Source organism: Paramormyrops kingsleyae, chromosome 14, assembly GCF_048594095.1.
Source record: "Paramormyrops kingsleyae isolate MSU_618 chromosome 14, PKINGS_0.4, whole genome shotgun sequence".
In the NCBI taxonomy this organism is placed as follows: Eukaryota; Metazoa; Chordata; class Actinopteri; order Osteoglossiformes; family Mormyridae; genus Paramormyrops; species Paramormyrops kingsleyae.
Window position 1 is genome coordinate 17,472,444 of NC_132810.1, and position 27,776 is coordinate 17,500,219.

General features: G+C 46.2%; 1 protein-coding gene across 3 annotated transcripts in view; it reads left to right on the plus strand.

Moving 5' to 3' along the window:
- dlgap2a (discs, large (Drosophila) homolog-associated protein 2a) overlaps window positions 1-27,776 on the plus strand; it is a 135,899-nt gene that overhangs the window by 104,169 nt on the left and 3,954 nt on the right. For 2 of the 3 annotated variants that reach the window (XM_023808299.2, XM_072698723.1), the window contains 8 exons: window positions 1,436-1,504; window positions 2,457-2,607; window positions 5,109-5,328; window positions 18,369-18,428; window positions 24,191-24,549; window positions 26,446-26,531; window positions 26,867-27,279; window positions 27,641-27,732. In XM_023808299.2, coding sequence (XP_023664067.2) covers window positions 1,436-1,504; window positions 2,457-2,607; window positions 5,109-5,328; window positions 18,369-18,428; window positions 24,191-24,549; window positions 26,446-26,531; window positions 26,867-27,279; window positions 27,641-27,732 — 1,450 coding nt within the window. Of the gene's footprint in view, window positions 1-1,435; window positions 1,505-2,456; window positions 2,608-5,108; window positions 5,329-9,416; window positions 12,858-18,368; window positions 18,429-24,190; window positions 24,550-26,445; window positions 26,532-26,866; window positions 27,280-27,640; window positions 27,733-27,776 lie in introns of those variants that run through there. The other variant, XM_072698724.1, reaches the window with a different exon arrangement.

The window sequence follows — 27,776 nt, forward strand, 5'->3', positions numbered from 1 at the left end:
TCCTCATGGATATTAGGCATTCTAGTGAGAGGCTGAGACTTACTTCACTCAATAAAGGGTGGGCCTTGTTGCTCTTTTCCCCTTGTTGACTTCCTGTTTCTCTCCATGTTACTGCTATCGTATCACTCACAGAAGACAGATCACAGAGGCCGCTAATGTGGTGTAACTCCTTGATGTCCTGCAGACTGTTCCTATGTTGTTTTTCCCCCAGGATGGAGAAAAACATCTCCATCCATTACACCAAGGCCCACTGACAAAGCCCATTCGCGGTCTGCTAGCAGGCAGCTAACTGCATTATCTCCCTCATAATTAAGTCTGCACGGTGAACGGGGGGGGGAGGCTTGCTTCTCGTCTGACTTCCTGTTGCCTTTGTTCAGCCATGCCTCTTCAGAGCCCCACGGAACCCCCTCACCCATTCCTCCCTCCCTATCAAGTCTATCTTCTTTCCTTGGTTTTTTAAATTTTTCCTTTTTTGATATTCGTGATGGAAATGTGCCTTCTGGGGCCAATTGGCTGACCCGTCGGTTCAGGTGTCGCCGTGGATGGGTCGCTTCAGCGCCGGCCGCGAGGGGAGATGGAGAAAAGGATCCATGTGGCATCCATCATCTCTCTCCTCTTCGCTTCGTTCCGTCTCGGTCTCGGCGCTGACTGATGAAGACTGAAATGAATGCACTGAAGTAGAGCAGATACAGGGCCTGTTTGCAGTAATAGCTTCCCCCAATACAAGCAACGTATCAGCATGTCCCGACACAGATTGCAAATGTAATCTGCATACCTCTCGCCGCACTGCGCTGCTTTCACCTGGAGCTGTTGATTTCGGTCAACAGCGATGAGCCTTTTCAGCACAATAATAAAACTTTTTTACTCCTCTTCCCTCTAACAATGTTTTTGCTCATATCTATGTGAAAACGACTGTATAGGTTTATAATTTAGCTAAAACAGCAACAGTGGCGGAACATTCTGGATGCGGCATCGTGCCGTGTTTGGTGTTCTCTGTTGGATCTTGCTGTGAAGCTACCATTAGAAGCAACCCCTCTGTAAACAGGAAACTCGGGCTACTACTGCCATCTTAAAATGCGCTTTTGCTGACTAAATGTTTTATTCCTTCTGATTATTCTCGGCCATATGGTGTTTAAAGGGTTCCAGGGTTTCCTTTCTGGATGCAGTAAGGGGTTGAACTGGCATCGCGAAGCATATGTTTATCCACAGGAAACTTACAAAGTCATTAGCGCACCTGAAAAAGAGTTAACCGGCTGCGTAATAATTGGCACTGGTGGGGGAGGTCCATTCTGCAGATTGAGGCCTGACATTGGGTTTCGGCTTTTCTCATTGGCTGACCTATGTGCTCAAGGGTGGAGCTTAAACTCATGGGACTCCAGTAACCCACCCTTCCTGAGTTACATGACCTGTTTGTGTCTGTTCTCTTCTTTTGCAGCTTGTGGCCTTTGGATAAAAAGAACGGAGATATGACTAACTACATCACCAACTTTGCGGCAGATTTAAGGTGAATACGTCTGGTTTGGCAAACCTGTGCACCCTCCAACTCCCTCCATATCCTTCGACTTTCCCTTTAATTGACATGACCTCATCGACATCAATGAGCTGATTGGCTGAAACAGCTGCCGGCAGCCACTTAAACCTTTATTCCTGTTTCCACTAACCCAAAGCAATCCACCCTACAGGGATGAAGGGCACAGTGTGTATCGACACACACTCCATGAAAAAGTAATACTGGAATGTGCCTGTAGCCTGATTAAGCTTTTTTTTCCTTTTGTAGTGAGACAGCACATCCTGCAAAGTGTCTATGGTGCCTCAGATGTCACAGACAGCCTACAAATGGCACGTTTGTAATACACAGTCTACATATAGAGTCATGCTGCATTCCCATAAGTCCTGATGATGCAGATAAACCGTTAAGTTCAGGGGAAAAAAACACCTTTGATTTGTTTATTCTGTGCTTTTTAATGCAAAGCTTTGAAAACTCTTCTCTCTCTCCCACTCCCTTCATCTTTACTCTGTCATCATCTCATGGTGCTGAAGATTAGCACAATCTATAAAGGGCCACTTTTGCAGGCATGGGGAGATTGGTGTGGGGGTGGGGGGTGTCCGTCTCTCTGACCTTGCAAACACCACTTGTTCTTTGACAGCCACTTACTCGCCAGCCGAAAGGAACCTTGCGTTGTCCTAGTTCTGTGGATGGGTCATCACAGCAATAAATGAAATGGGCAATTTTATATATGTTGTATGTATAGAATGCTATCAAATGCTGCATCTTTGGCCATGTAGTGAAACTTTCTTTTGTGGGAAACGGCAATGATGACTCCATTGCTGTCCTGCTTTCTCCTGTGGGACTTACATTCTCTCCGGGATGATTTAGACTGACAGTCTGCTTGTTAGTTTCCCAGTGTGGTGGGCCCTCACTGTTGTCTCACCCCCCCCACCCCTTTCCCGTTCAGTCAGAACTACCACCTGCAGGCGGCCCGCGACCTGCACCACAACCTCACACTGGATGCAACGGCAAACTACAACTCGCCCAAGTTCCGCTCGCGCAATCAGAGCTACATGCGGGCGGTGAGCACACTGAGTCAGGCAAGCTGTGTAAGCCAGGTGAGCCTGCCCTAAACGCATGCCCTCGGCTCCACTGCCACAAGGGGGCGCCAGCAGCTCCACCCAGGATCATGTGACATCACACAGCTTCAAAGTCCCACCTTCATCTGTCGAGATGCCCTCCCTGAGTAGCGAGCAGGTTTTCAGCCAGGGTTTATGAGTTTAAAACAGGAGCAATTCTAGGATTTTTTAAGGTGGGGGGCATTAGTGGGGCTATTATTCATAGAGAGGGGCCAAACTCATTCATATCATGAGCCAATGATATGTTTTGAATCGATGAGTGAGAAGGGAGGGGGCATTCCAAGAGCCAGTAAGGTTTCAGATGAGACCAGTGCACCTGTGGCCCCACCCTTGTATATGCCCCTGAGTTTAATGGAAACTAGATTTGATTCACAGCCAGATACGGGTTAATCACTGCAAATACCAAATGCACAAGTGCCAGTTTTCTCTGTTGTTTGACATTAGCCACAATGTTGCGGGTGGCTGTGAGGTGAGGGAGGGGCCGTGTCGGAAGCAGAATACATTTCTCAGATTGGAAACACAGAAACACCGTAATGATGAATTAAAACACAAAATCCTATGGAAATATTTTAGTTTTCATTGAGAAAATCTTTAAGGCGTTTCTGTTGGAAAGAATTACATATGAAGTACCTAAGTCAAATGCTGAGCTATTTACAAATTAACAATGCAGAGTACCGGTGTACTGAATCGTGTCACTGAAATGTTAAAATTGTAATTTCTGATTACCGTTATTGTTATTGCATGAAGATTAAGGACTGTAATGCACGAAAAACTGTAGATGTTAATTGAAGATATGTTGTCATATTGCATCGTTTTTGGAGAATCAGCAACCTTTGAATGCTTTTTGTAAAAGTCCCCTTCCCACCGCTACATCAATCAAACGAGATTTAAAGATACGGTACCCGGTTTATAGTTAATGAGCTCTCGCAAATAACTCAGCGGATCGCCTGCAGGCTCCTCTTCACAGATTTCCTGCTGTTCAGTCATTCCAAACATTTTATCCCCATTTCAGGCTGATGCAGGACAGACTGGCGTTGCTGACTCTGTAGTCATTTAACCTCGATCAAAATTTTGAATTTAGCCTTGAAGTCATTGCGCATAACATGACATGAGTCTTCATTTGTCCTGATGCTAAGTGTTTTGTTCAGGTCTGGCTGAACATGGGGATGTAATTCACAATGACTCCACCAACACAGGTGAACAAACTTGCATACATAATCGTCAGGACAGGGATAATGCTTCATCAACTAAACCCTTAGCTATGTTTTTAAAGTCTATAAAAATTAACCACCATAGTGAACTAAGCAGGCCTTCAGTAATGATATTTTCTTAAGTCATCTGTTAGCCAGTTTAAAATGGTAACAGCAAATAAAAATAACAAGAACAACAACTCACTAGCTCAGAACTGTCTGCCTGACGTTCCATTACCTTCTAAGTGATCATCTAGTGATCCATTTTCACGAGTCAAATAAATTCTTGGCCACCTGTTTCTGCAATTGTAAATTTTATCACAGTGCTACTTCCAGCAGATTTACGTGTAAAGAACCTTATTTAAAATAGAATCTGGACTTATGGGAGTGATTGGTCAATTGGGGGGGGCAAATATGAATATCCACTACGGGTGTGAGATACATAAATACTAATGAGCCGCCAGTTACTTACCACACATGAAATGGAGATGCTGTTTCCCTTCAGTGTAATCCTGATGGAAATGTCTTACATTGCTCTCAAACACAATGTGCATCACAGACCCCTCTTTGGTATCTGGTAAACGATGACTTAAAGAGTCCCCCTGATGACTGCAATGCACAGAATAAAGGTCACAACAGTTGTACCTGAAATAATATTAAATTTAACAATTAGTTCAATTAGATCATTAATTAGTTCACCATATGGTGATGTGTCAAACCAAGCAGGCACACGTACCAAATATGAATGAATGAAATGCCAGTTGTCCTCTTTTCCACCCGCTGTGCTTCTTTATCGCTTCATTCACTGCCTCCATGATTGATTAATAATTCAGGAATTACGTCGCTAAGAAGCATATCAATCAGTTATGTTGATCCTGGGTTCGTGTTCGGCCCTAAAACCGGAACGACACACGCCGCGGTCCGCAGTGAGTCCGGAAGTATGCGCTTGCAGATGTACCTCAGTCATCTCCTGTCTAATTCCTCAGATGTGCTGAGCTTCTTTAAACACATGCTTCTCTCTTTCATTTCCAGCTATTACTTTGTGGCTTCTGCAAAGCTCTGCGAGATAACGCTCCCTAAAAAAGAAAAAAATAGAAAAGCAGGAGACTTTCAAACGGGACGGTGTCTGCTTTGACCATAAAACAGTCAGTGTCATGAGGGTGTCGGAGTCCATCTGCATTTTGCTAATGTTCCTCCGTGTTATTTACCGCACAAAGGAGAAGAGTCAGACTCAGACAGAGAGGGGAAGACGCGAAATTAAGGACTGCTATTCCTGTTTTTGTCTCTCAGGTGAGTGAGACCGAGGTCAATGGCCAGTTTGAGTCGGTTTGCGAGTCCGTTTTTAGTGAAGTAGAGTCCCAGGCCATGGAGGCCTTGGACCTGCCGGGCTGTTTCCGCACCCGAAGCCACAGTTACCTGAGAGCCATTCAGGCTGGGTACTCCCAGGACGACGACTGCCTCCCCTCAATCGCCTCGTCTACTGTGACCTCCACTATCAGATCCACAACAGGTAACAGTATGCTCCCACAGAGAAAGGCCACATCCACACATGCCCGCCAATGCACTTACATGCTGTACTCAGGGATGCCTTTTCTTGTCATTGGAGATTTTTGGGGCAGGGTAGAGCGAATGTTTGTTTGTTTGTTTGGTTGTGTTGCCCCCTTCCTCTATTTCCTGAGTGTAAAGGACTGGGGTTTGCTTGCATAGTTTGCTGCATGGACCCCCCCCCCCCCCCCCCAACCCCCAGGGCATTCACTACAACTCACCTGGAGGAAAAGTAACTGGTGAAAAACAGTTGATTACCCCCCTCCCAAAAAAAAAAAAAAAACATGTAAGGGGGACTACCATGTACATTCACAGTCCCCAGTGGGCTGAGAGGGGAGGGGTAGTTGTGTTGGGGATGCGAGTGGGTGAGGTATTGGGGAAGTGAGGATCAGGAAGTGGTGGTAGCTATGCGACTTCGACATGGAGAGATTCAGAAAGCCTGCCCCCTAGCTGATGTTGATGCACAAAACTTCAGCAGAACCAAGACTGGGGGTTAGTGCACAAACACAGTGTGATTCTGACCCAGGTAAGTTACCACGCTTTGGGAGACAAGGCTCTGCTGGTTGCACAAAGCAACGTAACGTGTTCAAGCTAAAAGTTAGTAGTCAGAGACACAATGCGATGTGAGCGTTTGAGTTAGAATAACCAAGTTAACAGATGGTTACAGTGTCTTAGTTTTTGGTTGTTCTGGTAATCTTGTTCTGTGACCTGAATTATTGTTTTGGACTCTGTCCTAATCCTCTGACTCGTATACATATCCTTCAGAAACGTACATATTTATAGCCGCATATAATTAAACCTCAGCGAGGGAATTTAATTACTCCATATTCTGCCTAGATGTCAGTCACGAGTGTGTGAATAACTCAGCGCTGCTCTGATTCAGTTAATTATGGAGGCAAATGTAGACCATGCCTTCATTTCTCCACTGTTTAAGCTGTTTACAAATTAACTTCCAGCCTAGCAGCTGAAGTATATTAATTTCTATGGTTTAATCGGACAGTAATTTCGCAGTGTGTTGTCAGGCGAATGGCGGGGGCTCTGTGAGACGCGCGTAGTGAATGGGCCGCCTGTCTGATTTGCGCTTTCAAAATGCGGCGCCCTCTGCTGGTGCGTGTAGGCACCTTCGATGCGACATTCTGAGCTTAGCCACTCCACTGCAACTTCTAGCTTTTTACCCAAGGCAGGGTTTGTGTGATTACACGTTGCTTTGTGCAAACAGGACACACACCCCCCCCCTTTTTCTAGCTTGATTTTTTTGATTGTTTTTTTTTTTTTTACTATTTGTGGTGTATGCATAAACGAGTGAAGATATGAACCCTATTGAATTTTTATAGAAGGAAAATGTGAATTTAATACCTTGAGGTTTCATTTTTATTACATTTCATCCGTTGAGCATCCAGTAGTTTTTGTCTTTATTAAGACTTTCCATCAATTCGGGGTTGTACCTATTCCCATCCTTAATCTGGCTTGCCGGGTCTAAGCACTTAGAGGTTCACCTGAGACCAGGAGCACTGAGAACCAGGGGGTGCCCTCCAATCCCACGGTCGTAAGACCCAACGGACCCCTTGTTTTAGCTGTTGCTGATTTTTCCGCCAGAAATCATATCGTGGCCCATCGTTACCACAGACTCTCTTTTGTCTCCTTGGTTATGCACAGGACTCGATGGCCATGGTCATGGGGGAGGAGAGTGTGCTGGCACTTTATGAATTGTTGAAGGGTATCCCTCATGATCTCTGAAGGCTTCTATCCAACCCGTAAAATATCTAATATGTAAACACGTAGAATTTCAAGTCATAAATAAAACAAAACTTAGCTTAGAACCTGCTTCTCCTCGATGATTTGGATAAGGTGAAACTGCTGTTCCCAGTTCTTGTCTAACTTAGTCCTGAGATGGGATGTTATAAATATGGGGGAGAATGGCCCTCTGACATGGGTGAGCCTTTTTCTGGGCCTGAATGAAAGTTGGGCAACTTCATTTGGAATCCAGGGTCTTAAAATCTGAGTGATAACCTAACAGATGTACGAACCACTCCTTTTCAAGGTGAGGGAAATCACGGGTCATTACAGTAAGTAGGGTCCAGTCCGATAGGGTTGCTCATTGTCGGCGTCTGAAAGCATTCAATGATGTGCTTTAATATATTTATTTATATATATATATATTTGTAAATCGTGACGTCATTGTTATGGAGACTGTCTCTCATTATGTGTGTCACGTCTATGAGCTCGAACATGCAGACTAAAATATTTCTGTGTGTGAACAATCCACGGTCAAGCAGTCATGAGACCGTTGGGTTCATCGTAGATTGGAGGGTTTGGCACTTGTTGTCACACTGAAGCCAGAGTCTTTCACCAGGCCTTGCGTGAGGCCTTGCTAGGCTCCGTATGTGTCTCCCATGTTGGATCCAGCCGTCTGCACGACTCTGAGAAGTCAGCTTGGCCTGAGATGGGCTTGCGAAAGTTTATAAAAAAGGAATTTGGCGTTCATGGTCATTTTACCGGCGGGATTGGATTCTGCTGGTTCCGCCGAGCACTTTGCCTGCAGAGCGATTGTTGCCGAGTGGCAAAAGTCTTCTGGGAGGCCATTAGCGTTTAAATCATACCGGACCACAGACACGCTGGTCGGTCATGTGTGAAAATGGCGCACGTGCCGGTCCTGGCATTCCGCGGTACCGCATCACGCCTTTGGAAAACAGGAGGGTGACGTCCTTTCTTCTCCGGCAAGGTTCCCTCTCGGGAGGGGTTTCCTGTAGAGCGGGGGGGGGAAGGGTGGCTCAGCTGGAATTGGAGTCGGTACCTCTGAGACATTTACTGGTTTCAACATACATATTTACACTGCCTTCTCCCAATGACAAAGTGTCAGGCACAACACTGAAACAATAACCTGAATGGTTATTGTTTTTCCCTTCAAAACATTTTTTTTGGGGGGGGTGGGGTTTATGGGGACACCTCACGTTGGGTTTTATGTTTGGGTCAGTATCAAAGTGTGATGCCATTTCCAAGAATGTTGGAGAATCTTATGTACTAAAACTCATAAGCATCTAGCCTATTTCTAAAGACAGGTAATGGATACTTGAGCTAAATACAATTTAAAAAGAAGAGCTTCCGGTGATTTTTCCAACTATAAAATATCACACTTTGGTATACCCCTAAATTCAGGCAGACAGACAGGAAACAAGGTCATCCTGTGGTGCTTGTGCCAAACTGTGTGTTCAGTACGTCACACAAGCTCTGTTACAATTGCTTTATCGGCTACACTTTTAAAAAATAAAAAGTCTCTCCACAGAATGCTGAGGGACTTGCCCGCGGGCGACAGAGCAATTCGGTGTTTTCCACGCTGCTGAGGGAATTAGCCGGTCTCTGACTGCGGGATTGAGGTCCCTCCTCTGGTCATGGGCTCCGGCAGCACCTGGTCCCATTCTTAAAGGATTGCTTGTTCAATAGGGTTCATACCTGCTCCTTGTCCAAGGCATGACAGGCTTGCAACCTCCGGGGTTTTTCTTTTCATCTTTCCACATGGTATGAGCCGCCACCCTTGAGCCATGTCTCTGAAATCTGTTTTATTTTCTTTCAAAACCATAACCACCCCCCCCCCTCCATTGTTGGACATTAGCGGCCGAGAGAGTGGAACGGTGAAAAGACTTTCCGAATTGTATGTCCGCTGAACGGTGAGAAGGCAGTGTAAACTCAGAGTCAAAACCTGTGAGAGTCAAAATGGAGTCTGGGCCATCGGTGCAGGATGACGATAACCCTCGGGGGGTTTGCCCATTTTAGCATGCAGCGTTCACCATGCTAGTGCATATTGACTTAATAAAAGGTGGCAAGGAAAATATAATTATTTATCTCATGAATAATGAATAGTTTAAGCATTAAAATTCAATCAAAAGTTGCAGAATAAATTGGAAACTGTAGGGAGTGAGAGTGGTTTTAAGGCCCCCCCATTTTGACTCACATGTGACGTCCCGTAAAATTCGACACTGGGAGGAGATGTTCTGTTCCAGCTGTTCCTCCCTGTAAGCCCCCCTCCCCCTGTGCGTATTTATATTTGTCTTTCAGACGGCTATGACATGGTTGAGGGCACGTCTTTACTTAACGAGGACGATTTGCATGATGACGAGTTGGACTCTTCATCAGTCTATCGGGAGCTGGGCCGCTCGTGTAGGGAGGATGATCCGCGTGGCCGTCGTAGCCCAAGCTCCACACTCACCGCCATGTCGGTGCCTGGCGTTCCCTCGCACTCCTTCCGGGCTGTGCCGCTCAAGTCGGGACCCTCACGGCGCGCCAAAGCCCCCAAGGAGCCAGCAGGGGAGGTGTCCCTGGCCAGCCTTCCCTGGAAAGAGGAGATCACAGCCATGCGCTGCGAGCTGGCCGAGCTGCACCGCGACGTCTGCGGCGAGCTGCGCACCTTCAACAGCAACTTCTCCAAGTTTGCACGCTGCTACAACACATGGGCGCCCGGTGACCGTGTTTCCGTGGGAACGCAAGCCGGCCCTGGCGGCCTGGTGCGGCAGAGCACGGCCGACGCCTCGGTCTCCTGCCGGCCTGAGCAGTTGCCACCGGTCGACCCCAGCACACCGCGTTCCGTCTGGCCCATGGTCACACCGCGCCCTGGCACCCCTGAGAGGGCGGAGCCAACCTATGCCAGTCCCGCCCGGTTTCTGTTCTCGGAGGAATGGGATCCCGACAAGCGGAGAGCCGAGTGGCGATCAGGCAGACAGAGGAGCGCCAGCCTGGAAATATGGATCCGGAAATGCACCCGGCCACCGCTGGCGTACATCTCACTGTCCTTCTAGCTGATGCTCATCCTACCAAGAAGAACGCCGAGAAAAGGAGTGTTTTCCCAAAAATACAGAACTCTAAGGACCTCGGAAATGTGATTTCCAGATCCTGAAAGGGTGTGACAATAGAGGGACTGGATCTGACACCCATTCGTTCTTTGCAGGGGTAGTACCAAGCATAGTCTTCTATTTGGGGCCATACTGGACCCAAGAAATTGTCTCAATTTGTGAAACCTGTTTACAGTACGGGTAGAGTGGGTGTGGAATGTAAGAAAGGGGTATACTGTACAGTGTCAACCCTGAAGTGCGGAGGGGGGCTGTTTACCTCCCTGGGGTTTCAGTGGGGAATCAGGTGGTGCATCACTGGTGCAGTGTTCCCCATACTGTGCTCATACCATACTTAACGCCTGACATCTTTCAGTTTTCCTTAGGGTTGACTCATCTCGATACACTGCCCTTCAGTTCTGTAAAACAGCTAGGTGGTAAATGTAGCAGACTGTGATGGACCATAATTACAGAGAAACCATTCCCGCTATAGTCCTCTAAATGTAGAATGGCAGTATTAGCGGGAATGCGTCGATGAATGTTTACAAATTTGCCTTATCGGACCATTAAAAAAAATGCAGTATGGGCAGCCAGCTGGCCGTTTACTGGGCCGTCTGCAAACAGCCAAAAGTAGCCGGAGACGCAGTAAGTGTAGCTGACTGGTAGCGCCGTGGGGCTCAGGAGCAGTGGAGTTAACCAGCTCTGCCTGCGAGTCACACGCGTGTCTACATGCCTACACTCACCTGCACTTACCAAGCGACACTGTGAACTCCTCTCTTTAGCTAGTCTTGTGAAATATAACAATAAAGAAATAAAGATGTGGCGCAGATTAAGAGTAATTGTGCCAAGTGCTAAAACTTATCTAGACAGTCTTCCTTCAGTGGTGAGGCCCAACAGATATGAAAGATGTTCATTTAAATAATTTAATTAAGCAATCAAATATGACCATGAATATTTAAAATGATTGGCATATATAATTATGCATTCCCAACTGTTAAGTAATTATTCAAGTTATTTAGCTAAAAAACACTCTACAACATGGGTTAATTTTCTATCTGTGTGCCAAGAACGTACAGTGTTTTTATAAATTAACCGAACACCCAGGGCAATGTGTATACATTCGCGAAAAGTATTTTTTTGATTTGGTTTTTCAAAATGTTATATTGTGTGATTTATCTTTGTATACATATCAAAGCAGGGGTCTTCAAACAGACTGATTAAGAAAGCGACAGACTGTGAGCCATGTTTCTCAACTATCATTTTGTCAAATTCATTTGTTAATTGACCATTTGATTAATTGACCATTGCATGCTGCCTGATTAACGTTTTGTTGCTGAGCTGATGCTCCTGTCCAAAGCAACTTTAACCGGTTTGCACAGCTGCGTTTTTACCGGGGCCTTTCAGGTGAAGCACCCTGTTCAGGGGTAGTAGGGCAGGGAGTTTGAAGACCGCTGCATTATGGGAGTGACGCACCCACACCGCGTCGGGTTTCTGAATTCCATTGCTTGTTGAATTGCGGTACGTTCTGCCCTACTCCAGAGTGCATTTCATTAAGAAAGATGCTGTACCAAACCGACACCGACTGCTGGCACTGTGTCCGCTGTGAAGGTCTCCTTGTCATCCGTCTTTGAGTCTTTAACTCTCACCCCTCCAACAGCCGGTGTTTAGAAATGTTCCGTCAGAAGGATCTGGAATCTTCTCTGTCTCGCACAGCCGGAGAGCTCACCCCTGCTTCCCTGGTCGCCAGCACCTGAGCCTCTTCCTGAATGCTTCTCATCTGTCGTTGCGGAATTGCACCAAAGTCTCTTTCTTCAGGCGTGGTGGCTGTTGTGAAGTTCTCTCAGCCTGACGGTGTTTGCTGGCTGACGGCATTCGCTGGCTGGTGTTTAATTTGTTGTTGGGCTCTACGGGGCCCAAAGGCCGATGCCGCTTGATACGGCTGGTCCAAATAAACACCGATCCAACCAGCCTGAGGCTTTTGGCTGATGTGCCATTTGAAAACTATGAGAAGGCCAGGATCTCTTTTTTTTGTGCACAAACGCAAATATATTGCAGGAGTGACTTATGAAAATAGCTCTGAATAATTGTTGACGCTTTCCAGCAGGAATCTCTGATATGGGGGGCAGGCTGCTATCACAGTCAGATCACTAGGGATTTCTTCCAGGTATCTGGTGACTAATTCAGAGCCCCCTGCTCTGCTCAAATGGACGCACAGCGCCGCCTTGTCATGTGTACACGGGCAACCTGACAACAGGGACAGAAAACTGTGTCCTCACGCTATAAATATAAAAAAATGAAAACTGTGCCCTCACACTAAACACGTTATAAATCTCTGTTGGCAAAATTCTGCTTCTGTAATCCCAGATTTCAAAAGTCCCATCAAAGCCAGCAGGGAGATCTGGGTACACTGTTTGGCATCACTGTTAACGAGACCCCTCATGCTTCATTCCTCATCTGGGATGGGAGTCCAGGAGGATTTAAAAAATGTGTTTTTGGAATGCTGGATTCAGCCTTAAGTAGTGTCCAAAATTTAGGACAGGCCTTGAGGCTGGGATTATTATCATTGCATAGCAGTCAAATGAAACGTGGAATAATGTTTAGATATCTCAGTGCTGAAGGTGGATATTTACAAATCACTTTTTTACATGGATTAAAAAACTTTGAAACAATACAAGTCGAATTTCTCTCTGAATAAAGAACAACAAAAGAGAATAAAGTCCCTTTCATAGTTCATGCTTGTTTTAAGTCCTTTTCCGCATCGACAAAATGGGGTGAAGGAAGGGTAAATGATTTAGAAACAGCTTCAGAAATGCTTTTGAAAGAGAAGCGTTACTTGAACAGAGTACAGGCAGCCGTTGGTTGGTTCATCCTGAAATCTCTGAATCAGCCCTCCATGGCGCTATCCCGCTTTGCCACGTGTTCTTCTCCTAAATAATTTATTTCTTTGCCTTAAAGCAGAACTTCCTAGTTGCCATTTTCACTTTGATCTTCTCCAAGTAGCAATCTGAATTATATATTACTTGGTATTATCTTTATTAGATACACAATATGTTTTGTTTTATTACTATTAATGAGAACACTGCTTAGGCACAAGGAGCAAAGTTCGTCATAGTGATATATAAAGATAAAGTTGAAAGAAAATTTGCGAAATGAGGCAAATCCGATTCAGTCTTTAACTTTGAGTGACTCATTTAACATAATTGTGAGTTTTTTGGGAGCCTTATTGCTTCAGAAATAACAAATGTATGAATCGATTTACTGTAGATGTTTCTGAGACCTCCTGCGTGGCCTATTAAGCTCACCTGCCGAGAGATAAGCTCAACAGGTTAGGCTTGATGTCAAATTGCAGCAAATTACTCCTGCCTTAAATTACACTGTTCTTTTGATATTTCTTTGGCGTTTTTTTTTTTTTTCCATAGCTGAGGATGATGCAAACTGGAAGTGAAGGAAGAAAAAAAAATATGGAATGCTGAATATATGTAGCTGAGGAAAATGTAAGTACAGAGTATCAGAGCTGTGTGGTAGCTCACCAAAAAGGTACAGAAACTTGCACAGAAAAGCCACCTTCCTGAAGGTGGTTGCTTGTATGCACCTCCATCCTCCCGTTGCATCATCTGAAGGTCTGCCCAGGTGAAACAGACCATATTAACGTTAGCATCCAGTCTACGGCTGGGCTTGGTTTATTTTTTAGGTAAACATCTGAGTCTTCTGGCCCGGCACTAAGATGACAGGCGTGTGGGAGGAAGTTCGAGGAGCTGCTCTGACATGCGCCAGAGTGTTTCTGTGTGTTTGGTTTTATCATTTTTTAAAAAAAGTGGTGCGCAGGCAGTGGGCGTCCTTCATTTAAGATGTTAAGCTGCCTAGGTTGTATTTCGGCTTATAGATATTATGGGATGTTCTTGAATAGAAACTCAGTTAAGTTTATTCCATTATTAATTACTGAGTTCTTATTTACAAAGCGTAAGTGCTTTACTCCTGAAATAAGCAGCCAAAGTCTGGGACAAATAGGAAAGCGGGGCCTGTGCTGTGATTATTCCCAGAAAATGAAGCTCTTGCACTTTTTACAACAGAGTGGATGGCTGTTTAAAAATTCAGGACATCCATAATTACATTAGATGAGTTGGGAAGATTGAACGGGCAAATGTAAGCAGTGCAGGTCATTAAGGGAGCGTATCAGCAGCCTAGATGATCACTGCCATCTCAGTACGTCACAGAGCTTCTGAAGTGCGTTAAGCTAGTAAAGCGTTGTCTTCTCACTCAGTACATTTACATGCATACTAAGAAAATTGAATTATTGTGTTAGTTCGACTAAAACTGGACTTTTAAAGTACATGTAAACGTTAGTCCGACTGAAATCATACTTAATTGAATTTTTCGAAGCCGGACTAAGACACCCAGATATTGCAATTGGGAGTCGATTTGCTCCTGCATGTGTACATTCAATCGGACTCAAACTGGCCTACACATGCTCCAGTTTCCCTCTCTGGTACACAGAAGCTAGGAGCATAGCAGAGGACGTACAGCACATATGAAATGTACAGCGCTGTAAAGCTGTTCAATTCACCGCTCAGCTAAAGGGTGCTCTTCAATCACACCAGGTACCGTACTTTTGGTACTTTAAGAAGTTACGAAAAGTATGGTACTTCAAGGTGTTGGTTTTCCACTGGTGTAAAAACTGGTTCCGGTGCCGTATGAGTCAGACATACTTCGGTTAAATAGATTGATCCCCCTCCTGTGCATGTATACTGGGACGAGGACAGTAGTCCGATTAAATGGCATAGCTGAGCTATAACCGTAGCTGAACTTAGCTGTGCACTTAAACGTACTGACAGGCAGATTAGCTAATGGGCGTAACTTGGGATGCTGATCAGCCAACAAGGTCTTTGTTTTAGTGCAGTTCAATTCATTTTCCTGACAATCATTAATGCAGAAAAAATGTAATTCAGAATTGGTGTGTTGAGTGAGCACTAATGCTGGATATTCATTGGAAGAGTAAATGATTGCATATTATTATCACACATTAATGGTTTATAAATAATTATAACCGACTTGTGCTAAAATGAAACAAAATTGGTTGAACACACAAAGAAATGCAACATCCATCATTTTCCTGTTGTTGCAGGGTATTTCCCCCCCCCCCCCCCCAAAAAAAAAATTAAAAATAGAATCCCACTGAAGTGGGAATTCTGGCTTTTCTGTTACATACTGTATAAAATCATGCAAAAAGTAGGACAATAAAGTTTGGCATGACAGCCACAAATTGAATTTGGGGCATCGTGAAAATGAAAATGTTTTATTTCATATGTATCTTACATGTTTTTACCTTCTAAGTTTGTGTAGAAATTTGCATTTCAGTGTAACACGCCGATGATGGAATCATACCTCTATAAGGAAACAAAATGGCTGTGGTTGGGAACATTCAGAAATTTTATGACTTTGTCCAGGTTCAGCTGAATCAGCCCAAGCACTTTGTTTATTGCATCTCATTAGTTTTGATTGTCTTCCAGTTCTGAGACACCTGTAGCTTACAGCTACATGTGGAAGGTCTTTCTTTCATCCAATGCAAGGGGCGTTTTAGACCCCAATCTCGGGGGTGCTGTTAGCTGTCCATGGCCTATTGATCCTACACAAACAGCCCTGCTTCACTATCCACAGACGCATCCTTGACCTTGCAGAGGTGCTCACCCGTCTCAGCAGAGTGTTCTGATATTATTGTGGGCATGAAGAAGTTTATTACGGAGCTAAAGTCTAATGGACTGCCACCCCTCCCCCCTCCCCTGTTGCCATGGGAATACAGATGCCCGTATTTAGCTACCTTGATCAGACTGTGGGGTCATGCCATCGTTTCCGAGCAGGTCGATCCCTCCTGTGACTTTGTGACATGCCCATCATCTCTTCATCTCTAAGCTAATTGGCTGTTACAGCGGGAAGAACTCAGCGTCATTATCAAACGGGAGTGGGACTGCGGACCGTTAAGTTACATGCTGTGACATGCTTTCATCAGTAATATGCCCGAGTTTATCACTTATTCCTCTCCACGTATATATCTGTGTGCGATTGTCTACATTGGCCACTATCTGTGTGACCTTTGGTCCTTTCCCCTGTTACCCTGTCCTTGCCTCATAGTCATTTTCAGACGTATCGCAGTGTGCCTGCAGTGCATGCGTTCCCCCAAGAATCTTGGACTTAACAATGATTAGTCAACAAGATGGAACCTGTGACCTGCGTTAAATTTGGATTAGATAGAACTGGAATCACCAGCCTTTGTTCTCGAGTCAGTTTTTTTTTTTGGCTCATTTTTATGAGTGTATTGCCCTTTTTGAAGGGCTCACAGTCCCCTCTTCCATGAGACATGAGCGAGATGCAAATGTGCTGCGTTGTGCGTTGAGTAGTTAGTGGTGGACGGGGAGGAGTCACCTGACAGACCCTCCTGGGCTTCCATATCGCAGGCTCCTGTCCGTGAGCTGACACCCCCATGAACAGTCCACTTTGATAAGACAGCTACAGCAGCAGACTTGGGCCTGGATTAAAACTGGGAGAAAAAGAGAGTGTGCAGAGTGAAGCTGAAATTACCCATAATCCAATATGGATGACTAGGTCATACCTAAACTTTAAAGCTGCTTCTTCAAAACAGGTTGAGTTTCAGTGTAAAGTTGTTTTAGGAACTCTTGTAAGCTTGTATTGACTAATGGTGTCCAGACAGTTTCGGTATGTACGTATAAGTATTTCAGCTGAATATATTCATCTGTAGTTGACATGACATTGTGTTTGTGTCTCATTCTAAACCTCCTCTGGGTTTTCATATGCTAATGAGTCCCTGCGCTCTCCTCTCCCGCTCGCTTGTGATCGGCCAGGCTATACCACAAACCGAGACACTAAAGGTCGACCTGTCTGTGCATCCAAACAAAGGACAGTGAGCATTTGGCCCAGCGTCCCGCGGGTGTAGTAACAGTTCTGTGAATAACGTCCTCTAGAAAGGGTCATCCACCTCCCCCTCGGGGTCCTGAAACAGGAGCGCACATTTTGTTTGGCTAGACGGTGGTCTAGACATCCACGGCTGAGATGCGACATTCACCTTTCCTGTTAATGCTTTGTTATGCATATCACTGAGCTCTACTTACACAGTGTACATTTAATCCAGACCTTTGGCTGTAAAAAAAAAAAAAATAAAAAAAATTAAAGGTTTGAAGAATCATAAGACCACAGAAAAAAGATATTAGTTTTCATTTTCTTGACATTGATAATGACTGAACTTCCGGGACAGTTCAGTTTATTGGATGCTGATGTTGGCATAGTGCAGCTGAGTACCTGGTCATTGTCAAAGATGGAAAGACTCGTTTGGTGACTCACTCAAGGCTCATCTTGGGGATTCCTTGGAGCTAGTTTGCAGATATGCTCAGAGCCTCATTTGGAAACTTGTTCTGGAACTAGTTGATCCTATTATAAGGTGTCATGTCAATATCAGCCCCAACACAAACACCACCTTTCTTAAAGGCGGTGCTTGGACTCTGAATTGTAGGTACCGTACCCTGGGTAGGTGGAGCAGCTGTTCACCCGCTGCGATCGCCATGGCAATTCCCTGTTTCCCGAGCCAATCAAATTAAATGACACAGAAATTTGCAAGGAGAGTACCAAGGGGAAGGCCTGCTTTTAAGCTCGCATTTTAAGCTCTCATTTGAAGTGTGTAGGACAGGTACAGGTGTACGTGGGAGGGTGTTAGCATGAGATCTTTGCCTAATGAGCATTCTGCCAAATTTCTGCATTTAAGCTAATGTATGCTTGAAACAACGTGTCTTACATCCATGGCCAAAAACAGCCACTGCTTCACTGAGGATGGTGAATGGCTACAAACACATTTATTTTTTATATGTGTCTGAAATCTGAACATGTTCTTTTCTTTTAACTGTTATTTCTCTTCACACATTAATCCATGTTGCGTCAGCCGTATGTTTTGAATTGTTTCTCTTCGTGTTTCGTTTTGACCCTGTCACACCCATGTCTGTGTGTTTGTGTATCTCCAAGCAGAAATGTTCATTTAGGATGTGTCTTAATCCAGGGACTATATTTTTCAAACTGAACCCCACGGGTGTTTCTGGAAGCTATCTGTGTTTTCGTTTGGCTCTACTTTTCTTGTGTATGTGTCTGTTGTGCCCCCGCAATCGCTGACATCCACCGCTCTTTGTAGGGATCCAGTTCCGACTCCCTACTTCCTGTGCCGCGGAGAGAACGTCCCAACAACCTCCAGGTAAGGATTTTGCCTCCAAATGCAGCATGTTCACAATATCCCCCACCCTACCCCGCATTCCGGAATTTTCTGTCCGCCTGCTTTTACAGCCCATCTACACCTACTGCTTCCAATGTCAGATTTTCCATCCAAATTCTCTGTGTGACTTTCTTAGGAAGTCATTTACATCAGTGGTTCTCAAACTTTCAAGCCAGCGATCCCTAATCAAAGACCGACAAGATCTCGCGACCCCCACTATCAAAAACAAGCAATAAACATAACAAGCTGTTCACAGTATTTTGACTACATTTACTATACATCAAAATAATTTCGGCTTACCTTTCAATGGGAAGGGTGTACTTGTTTTTGGCAGCACAAAGGCTTCATTCGTGGGCTGATGGTGGATACAGCTACCCGCAGATCATCTTCGACATCAAGACGTGATCGGTATTTATTTTTTATATATGTAACAGCAGAAAAAGACTGCTCACAAATATGTATATCCAAATTGAAGCAGTACATCCATTGCTGCACGGGACAACTCTGTGTATTCGTCTGCTACCGCAATTCAAAATTCAGGCAGTGTGGAATTGGAAAATAATGTTTTCAATGTTCGATCACTGGTCAGCTCCAGCAAAGCATCTTCCAGATTTGTAGGGAGATGAGTAATAGATTCAGAAAATGGTTGCCGTATCCAGTCATACAGTTCTGGTTGCGTCTCTTTTGGGAAATACTTTTTGAATTGTTCCAAAAGGCTGCGGAGATGACCAATTATGAGTTCCTTCAGGCTTCTGAGGCTCAGTCCATTTTTGTCCAGATGCTCCTCAAGCTCAGGAAAATTTGGTGAAAATGTCACTGCCTGTACAAGTCCCCTCGAGTGCTGAGCAGAACAGCATATCCTCATGCAGTTTTCCGTCAAATGTGTATTTGATGAACGCCAGCAACTGAGCAGTATTAGACACATCCGTAGATTCAACTTGCAGTGCATATTTTTTTCTATTTATCCTCTCAATCAATTGACTCTTAATATCATTTGCAATATCATGTACACGGTGAGCGACTGTGTCGTTCGACAGCGGGACAGTCATAAGTTCATTTGCTATTTTCACACCATGCATGGCCCGGCACATAGCCACAGCAGCGGGCTTTATCAGGGTTTCCCCGATTGTGTGTGGTTTTTTGTTCTGCGCAATCAAGTATGCCACCTCATAAGATGCCTCCAGAGCATTAGAAGAAATTTTTGCTTGTTGAGCAATCATGTGTTTTTGACCCTGTAATTCCTTCTCTTTTCGGCAGAAAAAGTCTATAGACTTCTCAATAAACAAAGGATATTCCGTCTCCAAATGCCATTTTGCCAGGCTTCATACTTTCATGAGCAAGCACTTCTGAACAGATTACACGTTGAGGGAAATCTACGTTGCCGACAGTAGAGCAAGTGAATCCATACTTTATGAATTCTTCCGGATATTTCCGACGTTTCCTACTTTGGGCTGACAGGGTTTTGCTCTTATGCTTGGTCGATGTACATGGTTCCGATGACTCAGGCAAACTGTCCACAATTTCCTCAACATTTTTAGATTTGCGAGTAACAAATTTATCCATCTCAGCAGTTGCAGTTTTCACGTGCAGTTGTGCGCTGTGAGCCAGTCGATGCACAGTGATGTCATATCTTTGAGTCGTGAATTTATTTTTTTTAAACACTCAATTTAAACACACACTCAAACAGTAATATCTTTACAAATCAGAAAATATTTATAGCATTTACTTGTAATACTGAAAAGTGTGTATTATAATCACAAAAAAATTATTAAAAAAATTATTCCGCGACCCCCAGAGGGGTCACGACCCCCAGTTTGAGAACCACTGATTTACATCACAGCTTAGTTTGGGAAAATGGGGAGAGGGGTTTAGCCGCTGCTTATATTAGCATTGTGGTGCCTGACAGAATGGGGAACGTGTTGAATTATGCATCATGTCATTAATTATTCAGTTTACACACCAATTAACGCAGGAGGCATTGTCAAGATGGCAGTTTAATAAAGTGATCCTAAATGAACTCTTCTACTCCCACTGCTTTAAATTAGTCAGTTTGATTCCTGACTTTTTTTCCCTCTAACAGACCCCCTGAGATTCTCCAAGTGAATTTAAAGTTTGGAGCCAGTCGATCATGGACTTCTTGTTGATTGAACTGGTCCCAGAGTCAGAAATTGAAAGTTCCACCATGTGGAAAAAATATAAGCCACTGACCATGTTTGACTCATCCCAAAAGCCTGTCTGAGATCACGGGGTCCTACCCATAATCTAGTCAAATTTAAAAAAAATGATAGTGGTCTGTATTTCACAATGTTCGATGTAGGGCATTAGGAAGCCAAGTAATGGAACTGAGGGCGCCCTGAAAGGGTGTTTAAAGTCCACAGCATGTCAGATGAGTTCTCAGGACAGCGGATGGGGTGTTGTTATATTGCATCATGTCAAGTCTATTCAAATGCGCAGACTTCAGCCGTTCTGTTTCCATGGTGCTCTGCCTTAGCGATGAGCAGGACGGCCCTCGGACAGCCCGTTAAAGTGGAATGAGTTTGCCTTGACTTCATAATCCCTGAAAATCACTGTCAGCTTTCTAATACTTTCTGGGTTTTTATTCGTGACTTTGCCGCTCCCCTGAAACCCCCCCTCCCCACCCCTCTCACATCTGCAATGGGCCTTATTGATTGGTCCAGACCAAACTGTTATCTGGCAGATAAATTGGAAACCCATCTTGAATGTGAAATGCCCACTCCACTCACCACCTCCTTGTCCTCTTCTGCATTGCCCCTCCCCGTCTACGCTAGGGGAGAGAGAATTGAACTGAGAGGACCTCAGTCTGCAAGCCAGTGACGCTGAGCGATGGCCATAGTGCCAGTGAACCCCCCCTCAGTTGCTGCAGTCGGAGGGGCTATTTTTAGCCTGCCAATAGCCTTTGCGAGTGGCACTACTGACTAATCAGTTTCGGGTTTGAGGACGGCCCCTGTCTCACAGACATGGGAACCAAGCTGTGGAGATACCTCAAGGTGCCTTATGGGATTTTGGAATCTCCTGTAGGCTAGTAGGGTAAACTTACCTTGGATGCACATTTCCTCCGGGCTCTGTTCAAGCTCCATTATCTTTAATCTTATTTACATAATCACTTGCCTTACATCCCAGGCCCGTCTATCTGTAATATAACCATTTGCCAGCCTGTGGCGAGGCCAGTCATGTGATAAATTACACGCAGGTCCTCCCCAATGGCCTTTATGTGCCACAGAACTCCCACAATTCCGGTAATATCTGCCTAAGCCAAGGCAGCGAAGACGACAATAAGTGGCCATGAGCATTATGAATCGTGGGCCCGATGCTTCTTTGCTGCCTGGCTGGGTTGAGGACACTCGCTTTGCACTTTCTGCCAAGCATGGGTACAAATGTTTGCCTGTTTTGCGGCAGGAAATTCAATCTGGGTTAGTAAATGCTTCCCGCCTCTTTAAGGGCGTACAACAGATGTACGCTTCAGCTAAAATAATTCCACCGCTCCATCACAGGAATCCCTGCAAAATGATCCGGGCTCCTTTTTGCGGAGCACCAGTACAGCGTGGGTAATGAATTCCCCCTCAGAGGTTTATGGCTGCTGCTGTATTTTCTATGTGAAACAGCGATTCGTTATTCGAAGTCTGAGTACTCGGCGCGTCACGGAACGAGACCCTGGTGCCACGTGACGGCAACGGCCTGGTGTCGAATAGTAATGGGGCTTTGATCGTTCGCTGTCCCATGAAACCTCCTGAAAGGAGCCCTTCATTTTCTTGCCACAATCAACGCAGTCACGCAGAATGAGCTTCACTCTCCCTCCCTAACACCCGGCACTTTTTGCATTAGCATATGATTTAGGAAGGCCCGACACAAACCCGCCTGCAGGGATCCAACGGCAGCACCCCCGCGCTGAGCTCTGAGAATTTTGGCCTCCAAGAAACATGAAAGGAAGCTTTATTTGCCATTTATACAAATACAGGTACATTAGAGAGTATGTTTCATGCACATCCAGTCTTTCCCTCCTTTTATGAGACATACACATACATGGAAAGCAAAGATTAGGGTGTGAGCACAGGGTCAGCTATCCACCCAGTACAATGATACATTTTTCAGGGGGTTAAGGGCTTTGCTCAAGTGCTCAATAGAAGTGTAGCTATTCTGCCAAGCATGGGATTCAAAACAGTAACCATCTGATCCATTGCATTAGCTTTCTGAGCCACACACATGTATTTGTGTATGTTCTTACTAGTGGATATGGAATTCTTCCTCTAGCTTTGCCCCGTGAGTTGGCCAAGATCTCCCCAGTATAGACACCTCCTGTATGCTGACAGAAGCCTCCTGTTTCATCATAGCCCCCCCCCCCTTTAAGAGGAAGGTAGGAGAGCTCCGGGACCGGCCTTTTCGGAGGTCCCCTTTCAGATGGTTGCCTCTGCTGGGGACCCCATCACATTCTGTAGGGTGCAGAAGGTGGGCCCAGGGGGGGGTCTCTCCCAGCGTGCTGCTTGAGCCCTGTTGATGAGTCAGAGCCCTAGAACAAGGACCCATCATGTGAACCTAGCGGCTGAGCGCCAGTCACGACATCGTCCCCCCTTGTCCCCCTTGCCTGGTAATGACTATTTTTGTCACAATGCCGAATCACCCCCCCCCCCACATCTCAGCTTCCTCTGTCGTTGTCTCACACCTATGAATCCCTTTAGGCCTCCTGAAATATCTCTCATTTTGAAAAGTAAAATTGCAGACGGAAGAGAGCCTTGATGAATTCCCTTCACCCTGGAGCATCAGTGTGCTATGGAGAGAACCACAGTGGCACTAGGACGACGACTGCGGTATTGCTTGCTGAGAGGAAGCGGGCCATTTTTAAAGGGCCGGCAGTAACCAAAATGTCAGACTGGACGTGGGATTGAACAGATGTCAATTGTTATCCAGAAACGAGTCATGCTGAAAGCCAGCCCTATTATAAAAGCACCCACAGCTCTGATAAACAGCTCAGTGCAGGGTTTTTTGTGTGTGTTTCAAATCAAACCAGTGACTCCTACTCCCTGCGCATGTAAATAAACCAGCTTTGGTCGGATTACAGTGTCACACATGCTCTTCATCCCAAGGAAAAGGTCGCAGAAGTGGCGATCTGAATTATGAACTACAGCATCATAAAGTCATATATTTAAGAAAATCACATATAGATAGGCTGATCTTTGCTGTCTTGGTAAATCCTAATGAAGGTCTGTATGTAAAGTGTTGCGAGTTTTGAGAGCCCCCAGATTTCTCAGATAATGGCATGTCACGTCCTCCTCATCACTGCTCAAAACTTCCTATTAGTCCTGTGTAGCTGCCCGTCATGTGACCTCGGGCGTCTTTTTCCGTGGGGTCTGTCATTCACTCTGACATGCAGCAGCAAAGAGCTCCCTTAGACAATGGTGAGCAAAAGATCTGTGCTCCTCAAGCCCCCCCCAAGAAAGGCCCATATCTAACGGAGAGTCCATTCAGCAGCGGCATCTTGCCCTGTATTTGCGCTTCAAAGAGGAGCCTCACGATCAGTAACCTAGGAGATGGGGGCCTCACTGGCGATTCTCTGAGACCCCTTCCACCATCTCTGGGCTTGCTTGTCGAGGATTTCTGTCACCCACCGTGTTTATGATCCACTCTGAATCATCACGGCGTTGTCACTGATGTACGCATGGTGCAAAAATTTTATCTTGTTTTTCCATTCACCTGACAGAAAGGTGTCTTCCTTCCTTGTTATTTTTTAGCGGTAACGTACACTCCCAGCTTTAAGAAGACCCCCCCGCCGGTGCCACCGCGTACCACCTCTAAGCCCCTCATCTCTGTGACGGCCCAAAGCAGCACCGAGTCCACCCAGGATGCCTACCATGAGGGCCGGCTGGCCCACGGTGCCCTGTGGCCGCCGGACAGCCTGGGTCGAGGCCTCTACAACTCGACGGACAGCCTGGACAGTGCCAAAGCAGTGACCATCGCCATGGAGACGGCAGCAGGCCTGAGACACCCTTCCACAGACAGCCATAGCTCGGTGCTCACTTGTGACAAGGCCGTGCTGGTGTCCAAGGCTGAGGAGTACCTCAAGAGCCGGCGTTCCTCCATCGGGATCCAGGTGACACCCCCCCACTCCCCCCTCATCAGTCTGATGAGTCGTTCCTCCAGAATGGTAGTCCCCTCAGGGCCGGTGGGCCTAGACAATGCCATCACACACGGCAGCCTGGTTGGGTAACAGATGTGGCAGGTCACCGTGCCGACTGGCCCACCCATCATAAGGCTTGTCACTATTGGAGACAGAGCCGCTGTCGCCCAGGTCCAGTCCGCGCCCATTAGTGCGCTTGTGTCTTCATTAACACCAGTATGTAAATCCATAATGACCTCAGTTTTTTTTTCTTTTCTTTTTTACGGGGGAAGCAGGTGGCATGACAGTTAAGGAAATGGGCTCATAACCTAAAGGCTGGCATTTCAGGGTCTGGGGGCTGTCTGCTATAGTACCCCTGAGAAAGTTCATTAACACAAATTAATCATGCTATGGCATCAAAGGTCAGATTACGTAAAAGCGTTGCATAAACAACATGATGATTATTATTCTTTGTGTGTATATTTAAGAGTAAGCCCTTCCTCATTTTGAAGTTTACGTTTCTGATATGACGACTGTCATATGAAACACTGCTGTCGACTGGACAACCAGGAACGCACATGTAAATGTGGGCAGTGATGAGTGTTGATCTGCGGCATTCTCTATTAAGAGAAGGGGGAACCCAGCGTGCCCTTCCCCTCAAATCTGCTCCGGCGATGTGTGAAACAGCAAAAACGTCCATGGTTACCAATGGGCCACAAGGGACCACAGTTTGCAAGCAGTATTTAAAAGCCTTTGCCAGCCAGCTGATGAAAAGGACTGTGCTCCTCTCCCATCCCAGGGCTGTAGCCTTATAGCTCTGACCTTTGTCCTTCCTCCTTCATTCTTCCTTCATTTCTGACCTGTCACACAGAATCTTCCAGAAGGGTTTACCCCAATACCATCATGTTGTGACATAAAGAGATAAATGAATATTCCTTAACATGAATCAAAGCTATGCTAAAAGTGGTATTTAAGGTCAACTCAATCCGGCATTTGCACTTCCTCCTGCCAGGCGCCCAGGGGGCAGTGCTGGGTCTGCCAGTGAGTGCTTTGAGCCCCTTGGGGATGATAACCTCCCTCCACCTGCTCAGAGATAATTCCTCTCACTCAATCCTTTCTTTATGCTCTTTCTATGCCCCCTGGGACATGTGACATTTTCGAGATGAGCAACAAGACAACGTCAAACAGGACTCCAGTGTCAGGAACAGTGGAGGTGGGGGGGGGATAAGCTCCACTTCTGTCTTCTGGGGCGTCCCTCTTTCATGAAGGGAATTACTTAAATGTCGTTTTGTTTTCTGGTAACGTTGTCACCCCCACGGGTAACTCATGGAAACAGACTCGCGGGTCGGATCATCCACCTACGTGCGATCGTCCAATTCCCCCTTTGTCACTTGAGAGGGGAAACATTTTAGCGGATTGTCGATGAAGTATTTATTGGCAAAATGGGAGATTCTCCTTCTTCCACTTCCCTGTTCTTTTTTTTCTTTTATGGAAACGGAATCAATCAGACACATGACTGACTGACTCTGCTGTGTTTACGTTTGGTTTGAGATTTCTTAGCTCTTTATAAAGGTGGATATTTCAGTTATTATCTAGGGGTAAGATCCTATACTGATAACTCAATACTCTGCGGCCCGAGAAAGGACCTTGAACAGGCAACCTCCATGAGGGGAAATGATTCAGAAGAATGCATCCTTATTATAGCTCCCCCTGCAGGCTAGGGGATGTTACAGCTACTGCAGGTATTTATAGAAAGCAGACTCTTTCATTTAAACTGAATCTTTGGCTCCTTCAGTGTCCACTATTTGTATGAGAAAATTAAAGGATGTTCACAGCGGGCACCAGTGAACCTCGTCCGTCAGTCTGAGTCCCATTCTCTCGCCACGTCAGGTGGAGGCGGCGACTGACTCGGAGTCTGAGAGCCGGGAGCTGCGGGAATACCATTCGGTGGGGATCCAGGTGGAGGACGACAAGAGGTACGGCTCTCCGTGTGAGGCGTCTGCACATGACCTGACACAGGGTCCCCCCGGTGCAGCCCCTGCCTCCCCTCCCAGCATGAGCCACTCACCTGCGGCAAATGGTCCTTCACCCTACCATCTCGCCTGACTTGGCTGGTGTGGCTTTGTGCCTGCTTGTGGGTCTGTGCATGCATGTGTGTGTGTGCGTTGGGTGGTATGTATGTGAACAAACATGCATGTGTCCTTTGGCGTGTGTTGCATTGGTGCATCGCCTCGGTACCCTTACAGAGGTATGTTGCAGGTACTTACCATGTGCATACCTTGCTCTAACCAAAGCCCCCCACTCCCATCAGACATGGCCGGTTCAAGCGGTCCAACAGCGTGACAGCGGCAGTGCAAGCCGACCTGGAGCTGGAGGGCTTTCCAGTCCACATGGAGGACAAGGGCCTGCAGTTTGGCGGCGCCTTCCAGAGGCACTCGGAGCCCAGCACTCCGACGCAGTACGGGGCAGTCCGCACTGTGCGCACACAGGGCCTTTTCAGCTACCGGGAGGACTACCGTACACCCACCGAGCCGGTCAGCAGCCCGCGGCCCGAGCCCTGGCCCACAGAGGTGGTCCGTGAGCCTGGCGACACCGGGCGTCTCTCCCCTGGCCGCCGTGACGGCAGCTGGTTCATGCAGCTGCTTCACACTGAAACCAAGAGGCTGGAGGCCTGGTGCAAGGAGATGGAGCGCGAGGCGGAGGAGAAGGACCTGTCAGAGGAGAGTGAGTCCCTGCCAAGTCAGCGCAGGTTCCACCCTGGGATGAGTCTGCGCACACGCACTGTGACTCAGCAGTCAGATGTGTCAGATAGCCCCGTTACGTCTTCTAGAAAAGGACAGGGCAGTTTCTAGGTAGCTGGTAGTGTCATGGTTAAGAACTTGGAAGTTTGCGGACCCATTCCCTGGGGAGGATCATGCTGTTGTCCCCCTGAACTTTTGACATTCCTGGGTGAAGCTAGATAATGGATTTCAGCTAAGCAGTTATATCTGAAGGTCCGGTATCTCTCAGTTCTAGATAAAAAGCAGTTCTGCTCTTTCCCATGTTCTTTAAGTGGTACCCTAAGGCTTGTGTCCATGTTTCGCAGTTCTAGGTAAAATCCGGAGTGCTGTGGGCAGTGCACAGCTCCTCATGTCCCAGAAATTCCAGCAGTTCTACTGGCTCTGTCAGCAGAACCTGGTAAGTGGGTGTGATGCGTCCGCTTGCGGGTCCCGTACCAAAGG